General features: G+C 31.5%; 3 protein-coding genes across 3 annotated transcripts; 1 reads left to right on the plus strand and 2 right to left on the minus strand.

Moving 5' to 3' along the window:
- Nucleotides 1-5147: 5147 nt before the first annotated feature.
- Nucleotides 5148-8048, minus strand: LOC107891790 (protein GID8 homolog). Its single transcript, XM_016816700.2, has 7 exons — nt 7904-8048; nt 7641-7743; nt 6676-6835; nt 6476-6582; nt 6083-6214; nt 5797-5953; nt 5148-5488 (listed from the first exon to the last, which is right to left on the minus strand). The coding sequence occupies exons 2-7, from the start codon at nt 7692-7694 to the stop codon at nt 5367-5369; spliced, it is 732 nt and encodes a 243-aa protein (XP_016672189.1). The 5' UTR covers nt 7695-7743; nt 7904-8048; the 3' UTR covers nt 5148-5366.
- Nucleotides 8049-9868: 1820 nt separating this feature from the next.
- On the plus strand, nt 9869-13678 carry LOC107892612 (uncharacterized protein At4g04980). Its single transcript, XM_016817676.1, has 8 exons — nt 9869-10035; nt 10132-10227; nt 10532-10661; nt 10750-11971; nt 12060-12225; nt 12430-12594; nt 12888-13040; nt 13508-13678. Exons 1-8 carry the CDS (start codon nt 9895-9897, stop codon nt 13676-13678), a joined length of 2244 nt encoding a protein of 747 aa, XP_016673165.1. The 5' UTR covers nt 9869-9894.
- Nucleotides 13679-16960: 3282 nt separating this feature from the next.
- LOC107891789 (polyphenol oxidase, chloroplastic-like) lies at nt 16961-18855 on the minus strand. Its single transcript, NM_001326791.2, has one exon. It carries the CDS (start codon nt 18821-18823, stop codon nt 17069-17071), a length of 1755 nt encoding a protein of 584 aa, NP_001313720.2. The 5' UTR covers nt 18824-18855; the 3' UTR covers nt 16961-17068.
- Between the last annotated feature and the right edge of the window lie 4279 nt (nt 18856-23134).

Consider the following 23134-nt stretch of genomic DNA (forward strand, 5'->3'; position numbering starts at 1 on the left):
ATAATTAATTTTTATATAAAAATATAAAATAAAATTTAATTCAATTTTAGGTAACAGTGATTTTTAAACTTACATTCCATAAACCGTCCAAACAACTTGGTTCGAGTTGATTTTTAATTCTTTGATTTTCCTTACTCAACCCTAATTAAGATTTTAATAAAAATAGGTGTAAACTTAAATAAAGTTTAGATTAATTATTTATAAATATGAATGAAATTGGTCAAAAGTTAAGATTTATACTTTAAAATTATGCCAGGCTTAAACAAACATGGCATACAGAACTTAGACTCAAACCCTACCACTAAAATCTCTAATGACAACTAATTGTAAAAGGTTAAAATACGCTCTAAGCTCCTATAGTTTTTATATGTTTAAAATTTAATCCTTATATTTTTATTTCAAGGTTTAGTCCTTATGCTTTTCTCTTTTAAAAATCCAAATCTAATTAATAACACTGTTAAAATTCTTTTATTAAATCTATGTTCATTATAACATTATTTTTTTAGTTACATAAAGTAAGTGTTTTTATAATTTCAAAATGTCACACTAATAAATTTAACAAAAAAAAAGCTTTAATGATGTTAATATTTAGACATGAATTTTGAAAAATAAAAAGACTAAATTCCTAAAAATAAAAATAAATGACTAAATTTCAAATTTACAAAAAGTAAGCTTGTAAAATTTGGATTCGAACTCTAAATTTATTAGATATTTTCTCTTGACAGTGGTTGCATGAATATATGAGATAAACTTGGTTCTTATTGTACTTGACGTCAATATATGCATGTTAAAACCTATGTTCTAAGGACCTAAATGAGTGTCTAACACATATATCTTGACATCTCTATTTAAAAATACATCAAATATGAATATTGTTATACATCAATGATCATCAGCCTGAATCCAAGTAGGATCTTGCAACCTAAATAGGTCCCACCAGACAATTGAGTGTGAGGCAAACCATGAGGGAAGCTCACGAACCCAGCTCGCAAGGAGAGTTCACATGAACAAAGGGAAGGTCGCAGTCTCAATTCGTATATACTCCAGGAGCTTGGAGACAGGAGACTGCGTGGTCTAGTAGGCAACCCAGAGTGAAACAAGTGTCCAGCATACTTGAAGTCCACTCAAAATATAAGTCCTAGGGATAATGGGGTCAAGTCGTAAACAGTAACAATATGTATAAATATCTGAACGTTCTCATTAATAAAATGTGATAAAATATTACTCAACAAATATTAAAAAGAAGAACAAAAAAACGAAAAACAAAATATCGATGGTATAGAACTATGTATCATGAAAATCATTTCATCGGTAAATTAAGTTTTAGGGTTTGAAAGCAGACACACAGAAGCGTCTGAATCCTAAATTCAAATCCTAAAAAAGAAAATCCCATTTCTCCCAAGCTCCTATCACGTATGTGTTCCATCACCATGACGCCAATGCAATGAGGGGCTTTCTAATTGTCTAAGCTGCCATCAGCTTGAAAATGGTAGCTTTCAACGTTAATTATTGAGCTCAACGACCTGTCGAGATGCTCATATGTAGCAATAGCCGCAGGCCTTAAATATCAGTACAAAAGTTTGTTGCAGAGCAGAACCTGACACTTTCTGAACTTTCACGACAACTAGCCTGAGCCCATAATAGGAAATGAAATGAATAGTTGTTATTTTCATCATTGATATGTGTTAGATTCAATTTGTATTGGGAGAGATTTAGGTTATTTGGACTGTGATTTATTTGAATCACATTTTAAATTTTTGAACTCTAGTTTAACAATGTTTTTAAAAAGTGCTTTTGAAAAGCGTTGTGAAAAAGTATTTTTGAAAAGTTTAGTTTAAAAGTTGAGTATTTAGTATTGTTGTCAAAAAGTGCTTTTGAGAAATAAAATGTCAATTTTAAACATGTTATTATCAAGTAACAAATATGCATTTAAATAATATTTAAATTAGTTAATATTATTATATTTTAGTAAGAATATAAAAAAAATTATTATAACTTGTTGTTAATATTTTAATATATGCAATATAAATTTAAAATATTTTTAAGCAATAAATATTAATTAATTATAAAATTTAATTAGAATATATAAACTATATTTTAAATGTTTAAATATAACCATTAAATATTTGTAATTAGTATTTTTAAAAAATTTATTTTTAATTAATAATTTTAACACATTTGTAATTAAGCACCAAGAAACAAAAAAAGAGAAAATACTATTATTGGAGGAGTGAAAAAGTAATTAAACACCAAAAGGCTTTTGGGAGAGAAAAAGCTAAAAAGTTTTAGCTTCTTAAATTTCAGCAAAAAGCAACTTGTTTAGTACAAATTTTCTTTAAAAGTATTTTTGGAGTCAGAAGTGTTTTTTTAAACACTACTAAACAAGCCCTTAGTCTCAAGTAAATTTAATTATTTTGGATTCAAATTTATCAATAATATTTATCAAGCCCTTAGTTTTTCATTTGAATCTAAAATTTGGGTTATGATTATTTCAAGATACTTGTTTATTTGAGATATTTTGAGTTTAAATTATTTTAGATTTTTGATGATTTCTTAATTTTATATTCGAGTTTTTGAATTTTTAGAGTCAAATTAAGAATTCGAATTAATTGGTCAGAATTCATTATTCTAATTTAGAGATTATTTAAAATGTGAGTAAATTCTTTCAAAAAAAAATACACCCAAGGTTACTAAACTATTAGTAAGTTTAAATTTTTAAAATAGTTATTATATGGCCTTCTTTATCCGCACCCTCTGTACTAATCAGAAGCTCCTCTTCCCCTTCTCTTCTACTGTTCAGTTGTTTTTTTAATAAAACAACTTTGAACATCACGAATTTGTGAATAAAAATTCAAATAGTTTTCTTCTCTGATCACCAGCACTAACTGTTAGATCAACTTGGATCTAAGATATATTCTTCTACTCATTGGTGTGTATTGATCGACTATATCAATCGTTGAATCATCACTTGGAGCTCGTTAATCAGGCTTTTATTTTTATTTAAAATAGAACTTAACAACCTAGTAATTTAAATAATTTCTTTTTTAATAATTCAATGATTGAAATGAAAATTTTCAAATAGTTCAATGACTATTTTATAATTTTTTGAAATATAATTTAGTCTTGAAATATTATATTTCCATATCCATACTGGAACAGATACAATCAACTTGGATAGGAGCCAAAACTAGGGACAAAGATTGCTGTGTCGGCTTAGAAGGATGGGATTTGAGACAGGGGACCAGCAATTCCCAACTGTAGGAAAAAAACACATTGAATCAAAGAGTGGAGTTGTTAATGAGACAAAAGGGAATATGATTAAGAATCTAGAAATGCAAAATGACTTTGAAGATAAAGACAACAAAACAGGAGATCATCCAATAACACTCACATTGCCTCAATCCTCTACAAATAACTGAATAAACTTTTACTCTTGATTTTGATTCATCACTGTAGGGTTTTGAATTTTTGCTTTGTTTTCACATTTGAAATTGTTTTTGGTACAACCTTGATACCAAAAGTGCTGCACATTAAAGACTTGGGGTCCATTAAAACCTAAACGGTTGTATGTTTGTTTGAGTTTTTTCCCTTTTTTTTTTACGACGGTAATAAGTGGACTTGAAAATAGAGTTAGATGGTTTTTTCTGGTTTTTTCAGTGTAAAGTAATTTGTGCTCTAAAACACTCTTCAATAATTAAGTTAGTGAGAGAACTTTACAATGGAAAAACTAAGGAAATGAAGTTGCAGAGATGGATTAATATGCCCTTATGCTTAATCCCTAATGATCATTATGTGTTTGAAATTAAACTATAACGATCAAGTTTCATATAGGGCAACATGGGAGAAATTACCTTAAACCCATGGTTATGTAACTTGAAAATTTTGAATCCGAGTTCAAACTTGAAGTTCTTACCGCCGCTTGAGCTTGGATAGACCTGACTGTAATCTCCATTAAAACCCAGGTGGTTGTGTGATTTTATGAGTTTTAGGTACTTGTAGATGGATTTAAATACTCTTGGATTTCTGTAAGGCGAAGGTAAACTCTAAGGGCATCAAAATTATGTGCTCTAAAACATTTTCAAATGCTTAACCCCTAAGGGTTTCAATGGATCCCAAAGTCCTTTAACCTCATGTTTACATATCGAGATTAAGCTATAATAATCAAGTTTCAAGACATTTTTCTGAATCGATACCTCTCTTGTAGGGGACAACATGGGAGAAATGACCTTAAATCCTATGGTTACATAAGTTGCAAATTTCAAATTCGAGTTTAAGCCCGAATTTTTTACCAACACTTGAAACTTGATTAGATTCTACACTAGGCTAAAGTTTGAGGGTATAAATTAAGAGAGTACTGAGAAGTAGAGACAGTAGTTGTAGACTTGTCATCTGATGGTGAAAATACATTCATAGGAAAAGGCTCTCTGCCCATTATATCTCTATTTTTTCCCCCCACTTTCAGTCTTTTTGGGGTGGAATTTTAGCATCCCAATGAAATTCCCCCAAAATTTCCCCTTTTCTTTGTCTTTATTGTTCCTCCATTGCTGCTTCTGCAAACCCTTCGTAAAATCTCCCTTTTAAAATCCCTTCCTCTCTTTCCACTTCCTCTTCATTTAGCCTAAAGGGATCACTGAGTTTTGGTTCTAAAAAGAATGGGAGCTTATGTTGATTTCATAGGAACTTTGGATTGGGTGAATAGTTATGGTAAGAAGCAATGCAAAAGCCTCTTTTGGAGAGCCAAAGCAGCATTGAAGAAAACTGTGAAGAACCATAAGAGAAAACAGCAGTGCATATTCCAATATGATCCTTCAAGTTATGCTCTCAATTTCGACGATGGTTGTTGCCGGTCAGATACTGGTTTAGAAGCAAACATGATCGGACTTAACCAGTTTCGGGATTGCTCACAATGTAAGAACATCATGTGTGTTTATCACGTTCCTCGTGTCAAATCTTAAATCAAAGCTTTTGCTTTTCTTTTATGTTCTTTGTTTGTTCATTTAGTTATGTAGAAATGCAGATTTGAAATTTGAATCTCGATATCCACAATCTCGGAAAAAAATTAGGGTTTTGTTCTTCCTTTTTTCTTTTTTTTTTTAAATTGTCAAATGGAATCTCCATTAAAGGTATATAAATGCATGAACAGCAAATTGTACAATGGCTTAAGGGGACTGGATTTTCACCTAAGAACAAAGTAAACATCAATCAAAGGCTGAAAATAAAACATCAATCACATCTTAGCAAATGAAATCCAACAAATTCCTAGCTAGTCATTATGAAGAGGTTACAAGCATAAAACCACTTCGTTCGTCACGATCTAGAGGATCGTTCAAGGCAACTTGATTCCCTGAAAATGACTTGCAAGCCTTTCAAACCGTAGGATCTTCAAGAGTGGCATTCGACAAATCGTTTATTCGAGGATAAGCAGCTTTCTCATCGAGTTGATTTTGAGCCCATATCAGCATCTTTAGCAAGCTTGGAAGCTTGGGGTCTGGAACTCCAGCATGCAGATTAAGCAGATTTTGTTAATTCTCGAAGGCAGGCGAAATAAACCCAAAGCTTAAATCATGTCAACTATGTACAAAGCAAACAATTGCATTCTTCTTTTCCTGGTTTTCGTTTTTATTTAACAAGCAGGTATCAAGGCCAGACCACTAAAGAACTAAGTAGGTTGTGCATAAAATTGAAAGGTAATCCGTAATTGTAAACAAGAAATGCACGATCACACTTAAGTTCCATTCCCTGTAGAAAGTTAAGACAAAACCTAGAAAAGTTGGTATCGAGTAACAACAGACAAACCTTTTTCATGACTCTGGCTAGTAAGAATGGCAGCGTTCACCTCACTTGCTGTCTTAAGTCGCTGTGATATGTCCAGAAGTTCTCCGACTGGGCAGTTTGAAACATCTTCAAAAGCCAAGAGCGATACAGTTCTCTCCAACTCCTCTAAAAAGCTTTGCTGCAGAAAAGAATCGATACTTTAAATCCGCATTTTAGCAAGAACTGAATAATGCTAGTTACATGTCCAAATCAGAAGCAAAATAAGCATTCATAAAAGAGTTTTCGAGTAAGAATGAAGAAGAGTTACATTTTCTTCTCCCCTAGGTGCGAGCTCCTCTTGAGCAAACTCCAAGGCTTCTTCTATTTTTCCGTTCCTAATCAATTCTATCAATCTCTGTTGTTGGAGATGGAAAAAGAGTAGCGGATTTGTATCCAATATCTACAGAAAAGAAATGAATTTCCAGAAAGTGAAGATAGTTTCAAAATATTAGTTTCTTTTACAGCAAGTATTGGAAAAATATTCATATCGGAAATCGAATGTTGCTTGGCCACCACTAAATACAGGATTATTCATTTGAATCAAAATTTTTACCATTCATATAGCAGATTTCATATTAGACGTATAATAACAATGAATCAGTGATGATCAATAGAGTTTTAGTAGTTACAGAAGTCATTGCATCGTAATCAAACATACTACCTCGGGATTTAAATCGTTAACTTTCTCGATCGCATCCTCAACATTTCCACTTTGTACAGCCTTTTTAACAGCCATGCGATCCGTGATTGTTGCAAGATCAATATATGCTGTTCCACAATAAGGAAAACAAAACTAAAACTCGAAGAACAGGAGTAACAGAGCGAGCACAAGAGTAAGCATTGATCTTCTTTATAGGATACGCTCAGTTCCCGATTCCATTTGGAAATTTTCAGCAGCTTCAACATAACCCTCGGTGACGAGAAAATTCATCACCAATTTATTCATGTCTTCTTTCCTTATTTTAACATCGTTTAATCTCTTTTCCCACTCTTCCCGTGTAATCACTTTCTTCGAGGTAGCCTGTTAACAAAACAATTTGAATCATAAATACATTCCATTACAATACAAATTGGAACATAATCCATTCACTGGTAATCTACTATGTCCCTCATACATATTTCAATACAAATAAGATGCTGTAATTTCAATACAAATACGATGCTGACAGTTTCTGAACCGACTATCTTTAATCCCAATATAGTTGGGGTCGGCTACAGCCACCATCCTCTCTTCGAGTTCTACTTATTTCACATCCAACTAATGCACGCATCCCTTGATATACATCCTACATAGCCAAATCACCATAAATAGTTTTCTCTAGACCTAACTCGGAATCAAGTAAGCTCATTTCTAATTCTACCCTTCCTAGCATTTCAATACATCCATCTCAACATTACATCTTGGCTATACTCATCTTTTATATACATTGCTTCGAGTTAGGCTAACACTCCGTACCGTAAAGCGAAACATGTTCGATATTCGTCCTTTCGGAACTTCTCTTTTGAACTCAAATACATATTGCAATCATACAAACTTGACACAAAAACATCTCAGTTCTCCATCCATGCCCATTATTCAGTATGACAATTTAAGAGGAAAAAGAATATACTAAGCTAAGCTAAGCGAAAGTTAGATTTATCTTTTATCTAGATTAAAGATTTAATTATTACAAATATATATATATAGTACAGTAAAAAAAATCATATTGCATAGCTAACTTCTAATTGCTTTCACAGCTAAAAATTAAAGATTAAACATGTTTATTTTTCTTAAAAGAATCAACGATCAAATTATCCCAAAATCATCAAAAAAAAAGGAATTATACCATTTGTTCTTCAATTTCAGCTAGTTGACGAATCACAAACCAGAACAGTGACATCAGTGCTCCACCTTCACTCCCATTTTATTCCCAAATTGCTCAACTATCCCTACAAAATATATTTATACATATAAAGAGAAGAACCCAGAAATTTCATATCAAAAAAGATTTCAGCTCTTCTTTTCTTATCTGAAACTCAACTGAACAATTAGTCAACAAATAAAATCCCTTTTTTCCGACTGAAATTAGGAAAAAGAAAAAGAAAATACCTTTGAGAAAGACGGATTGAGAAAATGATTGAAATTGCAATGATTGTATATACTTATATGAAATTGAAAAATACTAATAAAAAAGGTATTCTTTTTCTTGGGTTTCCAAAGCCGTTCTCGTTGCGATCCCTTTCTTTTCTTTTAATGTTTTGCTAAGCTGTATATATATACATATTTTTTTGTGAGATTGATTGGGCCATAGCCGACATTGTTGAGACCTAAGAGTTGGGTTTAAGATTCTGGGTCTCAATCTATGGGGCCTCAAGCATATTTTTCATTTTGAAAATGTTCTTTGATGATAGCTCCTTGCCCAACATTAGATTTGTTGATAGGTCTGATTGGATCGGATTGCAATTCGAATATAATCCAGACGAACCTTTTCACTATTCATTTAATATTGAACTTTTTAGAAAATTATTAATATTTTATATATTTTGTAATTAAATTTAAATAAAATTGTATTTGAAGCCTAGCTAAGTGCGAGCTAAAGCCAAATTTATCTTGTCTTGTCCAAGCTTGATGAGATTACCTCCGCTATAGCATCATCCCCTAGCTTTGCCATCCTAACACTGTTAGCATGGCTCCGCCACAAACACCGTTATGTCAAGATTTTAATAATACACAAGTCAGCCATCTTTGACAAACAATCTATACAATAAGACAATTACCATTTGGTCTAATTTAAGAGATATCACATTGCTCATTTAACAAGGATCTTGGAAGGGACTGATTAGGAACCTCCATGTGTCCTATTTGATTACCTATATAAATTCTCTCTCATCTTAAGAATAGATAAGTTCACTCATCTCTTACCTTACAATCTCTCTCATCTACCAATCTTCTCTATTCTCTCGTCTCTCTCCACCTTGTTCCCCATATTCTCTATTAGCACAATACTGCTCTCCTCTTAAGTAGGATGAACCATCATTGATCTCCACCACATCCTCCTCTAAGCTACTTCCCTATATAACATATCCATAGTAAGTACATTATCTTATCTGAAATTTGTATTTGGTTTTTCAAGAATGTAACTCTAAATGTGATGACGATGATAAGTTCCTTTACCATTTGGACATAAGTAAGATATAAAAAAATTCAAATTCAATTCCATCATCATTAAGCTCCAGTCTCAGGTCCCTTCTTTCTCCCCAATTTCTTTAGAGTAGGAATAACAAAAGAGGAAGCGGTCCTCTCCGCCCATGATAAATTATTATTTAATCTCTTCAAAAATTATAAAATTATAAATTACATTTTTATTCCCATTATCAAAGACTAGTTGGCCACCTTCCAAAGATAAAACCCATTACCATGATCTTGTTAGAGGTTAAAAACCTAACGTAGCAATATAAGAAAAAAACCATAGGCATTGACAAAAGACAGATAAGATGCCCCCCTCCATAAATATATCTATTTATTTTCTATCATTGACTTGTCTTATTACAGTAAGTAATGTTTGACTTTGTCATTTTAAGTATACTTTGGTTGTTATTATTGTTGTTTCAGGCCAAAAATCTAGCTCATCTCTCCTGATACTTTGCATGCAAATAATACTAATAATAAACAATTAAATTTATGAACAAACCCCAAAACTAGTTTTCTTTCAATTTTTTAAAATTTTTTTATCTGTAAACAAAAAAAGTGTTCACTTTTTGACAGACAAAACGTTTGGAATTTGAATTGGCTTTGTCATTCTCATGTATACATGTTTATATTTTGTATGTTAGTCCAACACCATTGAAGACTTTGTAAAGCTTTTCCTTTATTGTGTATTTATTACCTTCTTGGTCTAATAATCATGCCCCCAATTTGCTGTGGTTTGTCATCAATGTCAATGTTGTTTGGTAGCAAATCAGTAAAACTTGGCCAGGTAATTTTTGTTCAGACATAAGTAATATATGAATCCATATAAAAATTAATCGAAAATTCGATATTTTTCGCAGCGATTGAAAACGTATCCGAAGTCGATGGAAAACAGGAATTGGAAGAAAACGATGCGTTCTCGTTTCAAAAAGGATAGCTCATCTCAACCCGCATGTAATTTCATTCTTATAATGGAACTTCGGAAAAAAGTTGTAACCTTTCGCGACATTATTGACCTACCACCTTGTAGTACCTTGGTTTCAACACATCAGGTATTATCAACATCTCCAATTTTGTACAATTTTTTATATTCAAATTAATCCTTTTTTTTCTTATCTTACATCCCTTAAATCCTGAATTTCTGACAGTTGTTATTAGGAACATTGAGAGATCTCCAAAAGTTCTACCCTGGAAGCTTACCACATTTCCACAAGTCAGAACTGAAAAGATTACCACTTGATAAGGTTTGATTTGAGCAATTAATGATTTCACCAAATTCTTCTCTCTCAACAACATGTTGAGCAATTTAATTTATGCCCATTTTGAAAACAGTATGTTTTTTTCATTAATTCTACATCATTTTAATTGATATAATAATAAATTTAGTCTTCAAAACTTACAAATTTCATCAATTAATATATGTTTCAAGCTAATTTTCTTATATTTTTAAAATTGATAACAATTAAATTATTCTAATTTTTTGAGAGATTGAATATTGATTTATATCATATAATCTAACCATCTATATGAAAAAATTTGCATAAACAGATGTTGTTACACTTTTGCAAGGCATTGCAAGAACTTGGAGATAACACATCAAAGATGAATGATGAGCGGATAAACAAAAATAAATATGATATATATGAGAACAACAATTGCAAAAATGTTGATAAACTAAGTACGTAATCTCCTCTTCGAATGGGTTTTCGATTTTCTTGATTTTTATTTTGTTTATTACATCTTTTTCATGTTTCTTTTTTTGGTAGTTGAATTTGCCATGGCGGAACTCAATGTGTTGATCAAAATGGCCAGAGAGCAATTCGATATAGCCGCCCCCGACGACGAGGGGGGCGGAAACAAAGGGTTGGATCCTAAAACTAACTCGTTCAAGAAGGAAATGAAGAAATCTTGTTCGAAAATAAGCTCCGGTTGCTCTTCCCCAACATCGGTCATCCCGGAAGTGGCGACTGATGAACCGAATTCTTCGTCCGTTACGTTCTCTTTTAGGGTTCAATCGGTGGGAAAATTGAATTCGACGGATGTTAAGCGACTCAAGTTACATATGTTTCCGAGTTTTGGGCTTCAGCTTCCCAGTTGTTTGAACCCAAAGAAGATCGCTAGTGTCGGAGACATCAACGTCGACGATGAAGAAATAGAAAAGAAAGAGGCAAAGGGTGATGATGGATCTTTAGTGATTAATGCAGAAGAAAAGAAAGAAGCAAAGGGTGATGATGGATCTTTAGTGATGAATGCATCCATTGTTGACAAAGACGAAGGTCACATTGATGAAAATAAGAGACTAAAAGAGCCGGTTTCTAATGATGATAATACTAAAAACGGTAATGATGGATGCAATGATACTAAATTAGCACCAACAACAGCTGAAGTTTCACCGTCACCAGCACCATCGGCGGAAGTTTCATCGACAATACCGTCTCCGCCGCCACCGCCTGCTTCCTTGCAGCCGAAGGAAAATGTAGTATCAGGAGGACCACCATTGCCCCCATCCCCGAAGTTGGAGCCAAAAGAACCAGAAGTGCCCAAAACTGAAACAGCAATCCCACCGCCACCTCCTCCTCCGGGGAAGTCAACTTCGGAGGCATCCGGGGGACCCCCTCCTCCGCCACCTCCAGTACCTTCTGCATCAGGAGGAGGAGGAGCACCACCACCAGCACCCTCACTATCCAGAACGCTTACGAAAAAATTTGGACCAACGCCACCACCACCGCCACCCGGGTCACAGGCAAATGGTGGGGCTAATCCGCCGCCTCCTCCGCCTCCCGGAGGAAAATCTGTCCGCGCTAAGAGAGGAGGTACTAGATTGAAGAGATCAAGTCATATGGGTAACCTATATAGGAATCTCAAGAGCAAAGTAGAAGGATCTCCAATGCAAGGCAAAGCATTTGGTAAAAAAAAAGGTGGTGGTGGGGTTAAAAACAACAGCAGTGGGCAAGGCATGGCTGATGCATTAGCAGAGATTACAAAGAAGTAAATTTCCGATACTCACACTCCAATCCAAATAATCCAAATAATATAAGTCACATTGACTTACCATATTTATTCCTTTTGGTCTCAGATCAGCTTATTTCCAACAAATTGAAGAAGATGTTGAGAAGTATTCAAAATCAATCTATGAGCTCAAAGGTGCCATTGGAAAGTTCAAGACAAAGGACATGAATGAGTTGCTTCAGTTCTATAAAGAAGTAGAATCCGTTCTCGAGAACCTAACAGATGAAACTCAGGTAATTTCGAGCTTGTTTAATTTAAGTTTGTTGTTAAAAGTTTTTTGAATTTGGGTTATTTTGATTTGGTTTATTATAAGAGTTGATAATTTTAAGTTGGGGACTACGTGGGTTTATTATAAGAGTTGATAACATTTTTTATTTGGGTTTAATCTGAATCTGAATCAAAATCGATGTTTAGCCTCCAATGTTTATGGATCGCAGGTTCTAGCAAGGATTGAAGATTTCCCAACAAAAAAGTTGGAAGCATTAAGGACATCTTCTACACTTTACTCCAAATTAGAATCAATGATTAAAGAACTCAAGAACCTGAAGATTGAACCTCCTTTGCCACAACTACTTGACAAGGTTTCTCGTTCCTTCACTAAGGTACCGTTTTGGCTCTTCCGTATTACCTGAAAATTATAGGACCGTTCCGTCCAGTACTGTTTTTTGGTGAGGGTTTAGCTAACATGCCACGTTTTTAAATACTAGAGTTTTTTTTTTAGTGTTGGAAGATAAAACCCATATTAAAAAATAATATTAGACTTGTTGAAGATATACTCCTCAACAAATTTAGTGTTGGAAGACAAAATATTGGACTTGTTGTCTTTGATAACATTGCATTCAAAGCCATTTTTCAAGAACTCATTAAAATGCTCAAGTTATGTTACAATTTTCAGATCAAAGGTGACATAGATGCTTTGGAGCGAACCAAAGATGAAGAAGCCAAGATATTTAAGGGCTACAATATTGAATTTGACTTCCAAATTATTGTGCGAATCAAAGAAACCATGGTTGACGTTTCCTCCGATTGCATGGAGTTGGCATTGAAGGTAACTCCAAACTCCAATATTTTTTATCAGTGTAGAGCCGAGCTCAAGCAATTTGAAAATTCAAACGAGTTAAATTTGAGTATCTTAATACTTAATAGCTTATGAGCTTAATATATTGAAAATTTTTGAATTTATCTCGAGCACAATCATAAATAATCGAACTTGAAGTTGAATACGAAAATTGATTTTATTCTTTACTTGCTAAACAAGTTTAGCAAGTTTAAGTAGATTGGTTTTTTTTCTTGAATTGAGCTTGACCCTAAAGAATGAAACTCAATGGAGCTTGAATCGAGCTTAGAAACCCGAATTTCAAATTGAGCCATAACTTTCTACGATTTTTAACTCCACTCTCATAATTGGATTTTTTTTACGACTTGAGCTTAGCTTGACTCAATTATACTCGTGTGTATATATGTCGAGCTTATCATAATTGGGATTTCCATTGTGTTTTTTGGGACTTATTTCAGGAGAGAAGAGAAGGTGATGGGCAAAACAAAAATGGTGGCGTTAAGTTGCTATGGAGAGTTTTCCAATTCGCTTTCCAGGTTTACACATTTGCCGGCGGACATGATGAACGTGCTGAGAAGTTGACACAAGAATTGGCTCAAGAAATTGAGAAGGAGGCCGAAAACCAGTAATTAACTGATCTAATTCGATTCCTTTTATAAATATATGAACCATCTCAAACCTGGTTTTATTTATTACTTTAGGTCTGAAATCCTTATATTAATTGAATCGGGATATGATGGTTTAAGTTATTTTGCCAACTCTATTTAGAAATTATAATTAGTAATTAGGGTTTAAGTTAAACATGCCAAAATTAAAACCCAAACATGAAAGCCTAACCCGATAAATTTGAACCAAAATCAACCCAATTTAATTTAAGCATAAAAAAGCCAACAAACCAGAAAACTATTTTGAACCCAAAACAATTCAAAATCGAAATAATTTGAAAAGATAACATGAAAGATTTAAACCTATAATGATCCAATTTGAGAAACTCAAGTCTCAAACTTAAACAATTCATACTCAAAATAATTAAAAAAAATCAAAACCCAAATTGATTCAACTCAAAATGAACTTCTATTTTACACAAAAATGTAAAATTATTAATGTTTTCTTCTTTCTTTTCTTTTTTCAGAAATGAGGCAACACCAACACCAAGAAGAAGGAAAAATAAGCCACGAAGAATGGCATCTCGAAAGAACACGTGTCCAACTTGTAAGACGGGACCTACTTAGTTGGAAAACGTCACGGTTTTGTTTTAATGAATTGGAGGGTTACACTTTTTGGTGTAGATAAGAAAAAAATGATTGTATGAAACAGTGACGTCACGCCATTTTGTATATTTTTTGTCAATAGTTTAATGCCATATCAACATTTTCATCTTGAATCTAAGTATTTTCATTTTGAAAAAAATCAAATCTAAATGAAAATCCATAAATTCAAGATGAAATTGTTAATATAACATCAAACTATATTAGAAATGGATAATAACTCTATTTTATATAATCCTCTCTCGTAGATAAAATATTCCCTTCATTGTTTATATTAAGAAAAGAATTTGTACATTCATCATTCATATATATGAAATGTTTTGGGAGAGGGAATATGATGTTTTTTAGATTTTAAATTCCTTTATTCTATAATTTGTGAGAAATAATTCTTTTGTACGATTTTAAATAATTGTATAAAGCATGAATACTAAATTTCTCTAAATATTTATAGTAACTTTAATTTCATTACAAAATAAGTATATACACCTTATATATGTATTTAGTCATACAATTTATATTATTTTAAAAATCCGAAAATTGTCCTAAAATATTTTTAAAAAAATCAAATAAAACCCAACTTGATTTTCATTATATTTTTTCAGAAATTCAAGTGTACGACTAGAAAATTTTATATGAAATCATGCAAAGAAAATTGGGGATTAAAATGTGCACCCTAATGACAAATCTCAAGATAATTATTAATTAAGGTTGACTTTGTTAATAAACCAAAAAAAAAATGCAACTCATTTTTATACTTAGAAACTAACCCATTTTTTCTAACATATGATGCATTAGCTGAAGAAAGAAAAATGCAAGTGGCTTCAATGGAAATGGTCATATTAGGGGGGCAAAGTATGCTTTTCTTGAAGGGTTAGATTGCCCATTTAATTTTTATATTTTAGATAAGTAATTTTGTGTTCCCCTCAATGCCGATATGATATGTTGATTCCATACCCCAAAACTTACATGACCTTCACTTCCTCTGAATTCGAAATCTAATCTTCATTCAATCCATTTAATCTAATTCAAAGGGTTGTTTATTAATAAATCAAATATTTATAAAAAAGAGTAAAAATTTAAGAATTAAAAAATTGTAACGATATTTAAATCTTGCTTGTAAAAGTAAAATATACCAAATTTTATCAAATGTTGAATCACAAATCGATGAAAGTTCCTGCTAATTCCCTTGATTATAGGAACTATCACAAATTAGTCTTTCTATAATTAAATAAATCAATTTAGTTCATGGACTTTTAAAAATCAAATAATGTTAAAGTGTAAATTAAGGCTTTTTTACCCAAATAATATTTTTTAAAAAATTAATTACGAAAATGGTATGAGAAACAAATTAATTACGAAAAGTGTTCCGCAGGTGCCGCCTAACATATTGGCGACACTAGACTGAAATGTGATGACCTAAAATATTCAGGGACCCTATATGTAAATTTTCCATTTCAATTGGCTGCTGGGAAAAAGCTTTAAATAGGGTAAATTATTTCATAAACCTCCTTGCTTATTATTTCCTTTTATTCCCCTTCAACACCAAAAATAGAAAGGTTTTTCTAAAACTTTTATAATTATAATTTTATTATTAATTTGATTTACGTACATGGTATAAAATTATAAATATAAAAGCTTTAGAAAAATCTTATTATGTATAAATTATAATTTTTAGTTAAATTTATTGTTTCCAAATATAATGTGAGCAAAAGAAAACTACTATGAATATCATTAACTGCTATGTTAGACATAATTTGAACGACAAATTTTATTTTTTGAAAAATAAATAAAATTTATTTTCAATTGGAATCGGCTATTTTACAAAAATACTTTTTAGTAGAAAAAACTTTTTGGACTAATTGGTAAGAGGCCTCTCTATTTTTGGTGTTGAAGGGGAATAAAAAGAAAATAATAAACAATGAGGGTTTATAAAGCAATTAACCCTATTTAAGGTTTCGTGCCATGACACTGTCAGATGACACCTTTGGGAAACTTACATGTCAGGTCCCTGAATATTTTAGGTCATCACACTTCAGTCTGGTGCTGCCAATATGTCAGGCGGCACCTGCCAATATTTTTTATTTGGGTAAAAAAGTCGTAAATTCAACATTTATTATTTAAAAAGTGACATGATTTTTTTTATTTGCAGTCCAACTCCAAGAAAAAAATTTCACTTGTAAACTGTAAAAACTTTCAAAATATTAACTATATGTTAAAGAATTTGGTGCATGGTATTGTGACCATAATAAAAGTAATCAAATTAGTCTCTTTATTATTATATATGGATCAATTTATTTCATATACTATTAGAAAAGAATCAAATAAGGTCGAATTATAACAAAGGTAACATTTACTATTTAAAAAATACATGAAATTTTTTTTTTCATTTGCAATTCAACTCCAAACAAAATGTTTCACTTGCATAACTATAAAAGATTTCAAAACAGTAACTATCTGTTAAACAATGAAAAATATTTTTTAAAGAGTAAATGTTAACTCTATTAAAATTTGATATTATTTGATTTTTTTAATAAATAAAAATTAAATTTGTCCATTTAATAGTAACAGAATCACTTTAACTCGATCCCTATAATAAATATATACCTACCAAAAAAAATTTCAACATCACAAATAAAGTAATGCTCATTTTTTTTTATTGCTAAAACAAGAGATAGTAATAGTACATCTCAATAAACAAACAAAACATTAGACAATTAATAATTTTGTCTAAAAAAACATGAAACTAGTAGATCAATCTCGAGCAAACTCAATTTTGATGCCACCAATCTTAGCTAAACCCTTACCAAATTTAGGCACCAAAGTGACCACAACACCATCATCATCCTCAGCATCCAATTCCTCCAGCAAATCCGTCAACCCTAACCTCAAAAATGTTGCCATTTTCTTCCCATGCTTATGTTTATGCGGCACATTGACGAAACTCCCCGCGAATTCGGTGTTGTCTGGTCCGATCACCGTGTCATCTTCATCGTTAATGTACACATCAAATTTCACCACTTGATGTCGGTCAAATTCGATGTTCTCAATCACCAACACCTCCTCTTCTTCTTCCTTTTCTTTTCTACTCCTTGATTTCTTCGGCCTCGCAACTTCGAGGCTGACGATATCGTCTAAAACGAGAGGGAACTTAAAATTTCTTACAACCATTTTCTTTGTCTCTGCCGCATTGGCAACTCCCAAAGCTCTTTTCACTTTACTTATAACCCTTTTAGGTGTTGGCTTGGTTTTTAACCAAGGGATTTCGACGTTTTGATACTCGTATCGTAATTTCTTAGTGTCAAGGCAATCACGAACCTTAACACGTACAAGATTAGCATTTTCATCGTAGAAAAGAAAAGCCGAGTCTAACCAATCTGAGTCGGTGAAATCGGTTCGTTTCCCTCCCAATGTCTTCCAAACCGACCACATCCGGTCCACATTTGAGTGATGAGCATAGAAAATAGGGTCTCTCCCGGCCGAATAAAAGTTCCCCATGTTCTCAAAATTCTGTTGCGTGTTGTCACCGCACCAAATGTGGACCAGCCCGTGAGGGATGTTCTCAAGGGAACCGGCACCGGGGTCCGGTTCCTCCCCGGCACGATAAGCATTCCCTAGGAAAAGCTTAGCAGTTTTCCCATTAGACACCATTTGCCTATACATGACGTTGAGGTTACTCGATATCTGATCTTTACTTGACAAGGTTTCATCAACGCCGTTGTAATCGAGATCGAGAAGGGTCGGCGGTTTATGACGAGCGTTACGAAGCTTATCGTAGAGGGGAGAATTAGGGTTTGCATAAATAGCAGGCATTTGCATGCCGGCAGGAGAATCCCAATTCCAAAATGGCATTGCAAAAGTTGGATCATCAATCAATTTCCCTAATATTTTTTCAAAGAAATAAAGATAAAATCTATGAAAGGGGAAAAACAGCCATGAATTATGAACTTGGAGATCAAGATCAGGGAACCCTAATTGATGATAAGCACCATCACAATAAGCACAATGAACATTTGCTTGTTGCATGAAACTACGTGGATCACTAGCAGGGAGAGCTTTCATTAGCTCAATGGCCTTGGAAAATTTAGCCAAGTAATCATCATTAACTAAATGAGCTGCTGGCCGAGTTTGTAATGGGGCATTCGAAGGAGGGAGGACGAAATCCACGATTTTCGTCGACGGCGGTGGGCAACAATTGATGTTTGCGGCACCGATAGGTAGGTCCGGTCGACCGCAATGAGTGAAGTCCGGGCCGGTGACCGGCTTCGCAAATGCTAACGAATCGTTAAGCGAGGATACGCCGTAAAGACCTCCAAGGCCAAGGAGAATGTCTCTTCTATCAAACTTGTTTTGATCATCACCATTTGTGGCTTTGCATGACACTGGTTTGGATATGAAGTTTGGCTTTCGTTTACCGGGTATTGAAAGTTGGGAAGTTTTTGGAAGGAAAGAAGTGGCGGTGTCGCTGCCGCCGGATATGGCCACCGATGGTGGTAAAAGAGAAGCCATACTTTGGTCTAATGACAAATGTGATCTATGAAGTAAGAAGATGAAAATGAGGTTTTATAATGCATAAAATTAGACTTTATGGTAATGCACGTTAGAGAATTTCCATTCTTTGACAAATGTTAAAAGACAATTTACAATATGCACGCCACCTTAGAGCCACTATGTTGTATATTTTATACAAATTTTTATCTAATCTTTAACAATTTTATAATTAATTTTATTATAGGTTCTGTTTTAGCGTATTCAAACTCACATTCTCCTAAATTAACAATAATGCTTATACCAGTCGAGTTAAGATTAATCAATTATTAACTATTCATATTTTCTAATTAATGTCAATTTGGGAATATTGTTTTTTAATGGAAAGCCTAAATATAGTAATATTTTTTTTACATATTATAATAACAATTTGAGGTGATTAGTTGAAACTTAATGAAGAAGATTAGTTACACCTAATCCATTATTAAGCAACCTCGTAAATTGTTTTCTCTAAGAAAAGTCAGACATTTGTTTCAAATAACATGTGGAAACACCACATCTCTGCCTGTTTGGGGACTGGATTTGTTTTTTCTTTTAATATTGCATTGCTTTTCATTATTTTATCGATGATCAAATGTGGTAGTTTACTTTTTCAGATTTAAAAATATCAATTCTGTTATAAACGCAGTTAAAATTTTTGTTTTCAATTTTTTTCTGTTGAAAATTAGTATTTTATTTTAAAATGTTAAACCAGTGAATTTTAAAAAAAATAAAAGATAAATTTTAAAAATATACATAAACTTTGATTTAGTGTTATTTTACATATAAAACTTTGATTTTGATTCAAATGTACGTACTTAAAGAAATAAATACATATATATATATTAGATAAATATAATTATTTTTGTATGCAATATGTGAAAGTAAAATGATGCTATATTCATAATTGTGTTAGTGGTTAGTGAAAATTAAATAAAATCAAAATTTCATGTATCTAACATTATAGTTTTGATATTAAATTAGGAATTTTGATATCCATAGACAAGCTATTGGTGAGACCACGAGCTAGAAAAGAGAATTTTAATATACCAAACTATCTAATGGTTTCATTAAAAGTAGTAGTATAGCGTTAGAAATTTTGATAGAAGCTCTTACGGGCGAGAAAGGGAAAATTTTGATCTTAAATTAGGAATTTTGATATCCATAGAAATTTTGGTATGACTTTAAAAATTTGGGTTCAAGCTATTGGTGAGACTACAAGCTACAAAAAAGAATTTTAATATACCAAAAAATCTAATGGTTTCATTAAAAATATTAGTATAGCGTTAGAAATTTTGATACAAACTCGTACGGGTGAGAAAGGGGAAATTTTGATATTTAAATAGGAATTTTAATATCCATAAAAAATTTGGTATGACTTTAAAAATTTGGGTTGAAGCTAAAAGAGAAATTTAATATACCATTTTATTGAAAATATTAGTATATATAGAATCAAGGCATGGGTATGTAAACTAGTTTAATATATCTTAAAATTAAACCATGAATTACTTTCACTTCTTCTTCTAATTATTTCAATTACCCTTAATCCGGTGGGCGGGAAAACATAATACGTAGATATGGGAGAAACTTAATATACAAAATAAAATTTATCAATCAAATTTTAAATCATTTAATTAACTACTCAGTCCTTTTAATATTATCTTCATCGAGGAATAAATGTTGGTGGATGGGAATGAAGTTCACCAGGTTGGGCCAAACATTGGCTGGTTTGTGTCAAGGTATTTATTTAGTTTTCAAGTTCCGTGAATTGGTTTGGTGGTCCTGATTACAAGCAAACGAATCCAAATCTGCATTTTCTTTTATAAAACATGCATTTTGTTAGAGGGGCATTAAGAAATGGAAAAAAGTGCCTTGTGGTTTATTATCTCTACTGATTGTGGCTACGAGAGCTTTGGCGCTGATTTGTGGTATGGTTAGCTGGTGAAAGCCCCGCTAGTTAATTGATCTAGTTTGTGTGTTGCTTTGGAGTGGTAGATGGAAAGAAATTACAAACCGTGGATATTGCGGAATCCTTGGTTGATGTTCTGGCAAAAGCAGGATAAGGAGTCCTTCGTTTTTTTTTAAAGTTTGGAGGTGATTATTGTTCGCTGCTTATTGTCTTTCGAAAAGAGATGCAACAATATTGAAGAGACAACTATCTCGCTTCCAAACATATCTGGGCAGGATTAAATATATGACAAGATTGCCTAAAATTGTAATCATTGTTGATCAGCAAGAAGAATATACGACTCTTCGACAATTTGTTTAATCGATACAAATAGCGATCTCGGTCTTGCAGATATTTCAATTCCAGCAAATGATGACGCTATAGCTTCAATTCAATTAATTCTTAACAAATTAGTAGTCGCAATTTGTGAGGGTCGTTCTAGCTATATACGAAATCCTTGATTAATAATAGGATAAATATATTATTTTTTGAAACTACATAGATCTATGGAATCGGTTATTATATCTTGAAACGCACAAAAGAGATAAAAAAAATTGTGAATATTGTGTGATTAGTTTCACCGGTGTCAAAATATATAGAATTTGAGTAGGTAAGAGAAGATTGAATTAAAATAATATTTTTTAAGTAAAGTTTTATTTTAGTGAAAGAGGAATACGAATGGTATATCATGTTGGGTGTGAAAGTAGGCATAATTAAAATACAATGTACCAAATAATTTGTGAATAAATGTCCACCTTCCAAGTAGTCCAATCTCAAGTCTTCCTTTCATTTCTTTCTTTATTTTTTTCTTCTTTGGTGGTTAGTAATTTGTATGATAAATAAATTCTTCCAACCTTAGTTTCTGGATTCGCCATAACTAAATAATTTACAAGAGCAACACCAATTAAGGCTTCAATCATACTTATAAACATAGATATAATTTTGATTAATGAATGGATCAGTCTCAATTGTACAATTAAATTTGTATTAAATAATTATTTGTAAAATTTAGAGACAATGATAATATAATTTTTTATTATTTAGTTCTTAATTAATTTAAACGGTTTTTTTAATTATTTATTATTTGTTTTATAATATTTTAAATGTTTTATAATATACCAAATAATTTTAAATATAATTTTTTTTAAAACGTTTGAATAAAAATTATTATAAAATAAATAATAAATAATTTAAAAACAAATTTAAAAAAACGTTTGAATAAAAAATATTATAAAACATTTAAAATATTATAAAATAAATAATAAATAATTAAAAAACAAATTTTAAAAAAACGTTTGAATAAAAAATATTATAAAACATTTAAAATATTATAAAAACTAATAAATATTTTAAAAAATAAAAAAAAATGTTTGAATAAACAAATATTATAAAACATTTAAAATATGCATTTACAATATTATAAAACAAATAATAAATAATTTTTTAAAAAAATTCAAAAAAAAATTTTGAATAAAAAAATATTATAAAACAAATAATAAATAAACCAGAAAAAGGACAAAAGGTGCGTTGGAAGTGGCCAAAATTATTTAGCTCCAAAAAAAAGGAAAATTTGTTTAAAGCTCCCTTATTTTTTCAAAATTTATAATATTTTCCTAGTATTTATACAAGTGGCGCCATTTTATATAACTCCACTAAAAAATTGATTTTTTATCCCAATTACTGACATGTTGGTGATGCCAAACAATTTGGTTCCACCAACTTTTACTTTAAATTTTAGATTATTTAAGTATTTTATCAAAAAAATAATTCATTTATATAATTAATTAATTTTTTTGAGTTAGTTTAAAAAAATCCCGTATCTTTGCTTGGTCCTGTCGGAACCTAAAAAATATGACAATATCCATAAATACATAAAAAGGCTAAAATATACTATAGATTCCTGTGCACTTTACAAATTTATAATTTAGTTCTTATACTTTTATTTTTAGGAATTTAGTCTCTCCACTTTTTAGATTTTAAAAATTAGATTCAATTGTAAACACCTATGTGACATTTTGAAATAAAAAAAAAATACTCACTTGGTAGCAATGTAACTAAAAAATAATGTTGTAATAAACCTGAATTTAACAAAATTTGAAAAGTAGAAGGTCTAAATTCCTAGAAATAAAAGGATAAGGATTAAATTCTAAATTTGTAAAGTGAACAGGGACCTATAGCTTATTTTAACCTAAATAAAAATAGATAAGTACCAAAAAAATCTTCATCTTTTTATTTATTTCAGAAACAAAAAAAAAAGGCGAAGATAGTTTTTCTCTTATGTCTTCCTCTCTATTCTTTTTTTCTTTTTCCTTCAAAATAAAAGCAGAATAATTTATAAAAAGAAA

Source organism: Gossypium hirsutum, chromosome D09, assembly GCF_007990345.1.
Source record: "Gossypium hirsutum isolate 1008001.06 chromosome D09, Gossypium_hirsutum_v2.1, whole genome shotgun sequence".
Lineage (NCBI taxonomy): Eukaryota > Viridiplantae > Streptophyta > Magnoliopsida > Malvales > Malvaceae > Gossypium > Gossypium hirsutum.

Excerpts from the sequence above, each read along its gene's own strand:
- LOC107892612 (XM_016817676.1), top strand. The coding sequence starts at position 9,895 with ATGCGTTCTCGTTTCAAAAAGGATAGCTCATCTCAACCCGCATGTAAT. Across the intron at positions 10,228-10,531 it reads AAAGATTACCACTTGATAAG|ATGTTGTTACACTTTTGCAA; the intron begins GTTTGATTTGAG and ends TTGCATAAACAG. Across the intron at positions 12,226-12,429 it reads ACCTAACAGATGAAACTCAG|GTTCTAGCAAGGATTGAAGA; the intron begins GTAATTTCGAGC and ends TATGGATCGCAG.
- LOC107891790 (XM_016816700.2), bottom strand. The coding sequence starts at position 7,694 with ATGTCACTGTTCTGGTTTGTGATTCGTCAACTAGCTGAAATTGAAGAA. Across the intron at positions 6,836-7,640 it reads CTGAAATTGAAGAACAAATG|GCTACCTCGAAGAAAGTGAT; the intron begins GTATAATTCCTT and ends TTTTGTTAACAG. Across the intron at positions 6,215-6,475 it reads TTAACGATTTAAATCCCGAG|ATATTGGATACAAATCCGCT; the intron begins GTAGTATGTTTG and ends TCTTTTCTGTAG.
- LOC107891789 (NM_001326791.2), bottom strand. The coding sequence starts at position 18,823 with ATGGCTTCTCTTTTACCACCATCGGTGGCCATATCCGGCGGCAGCGAC.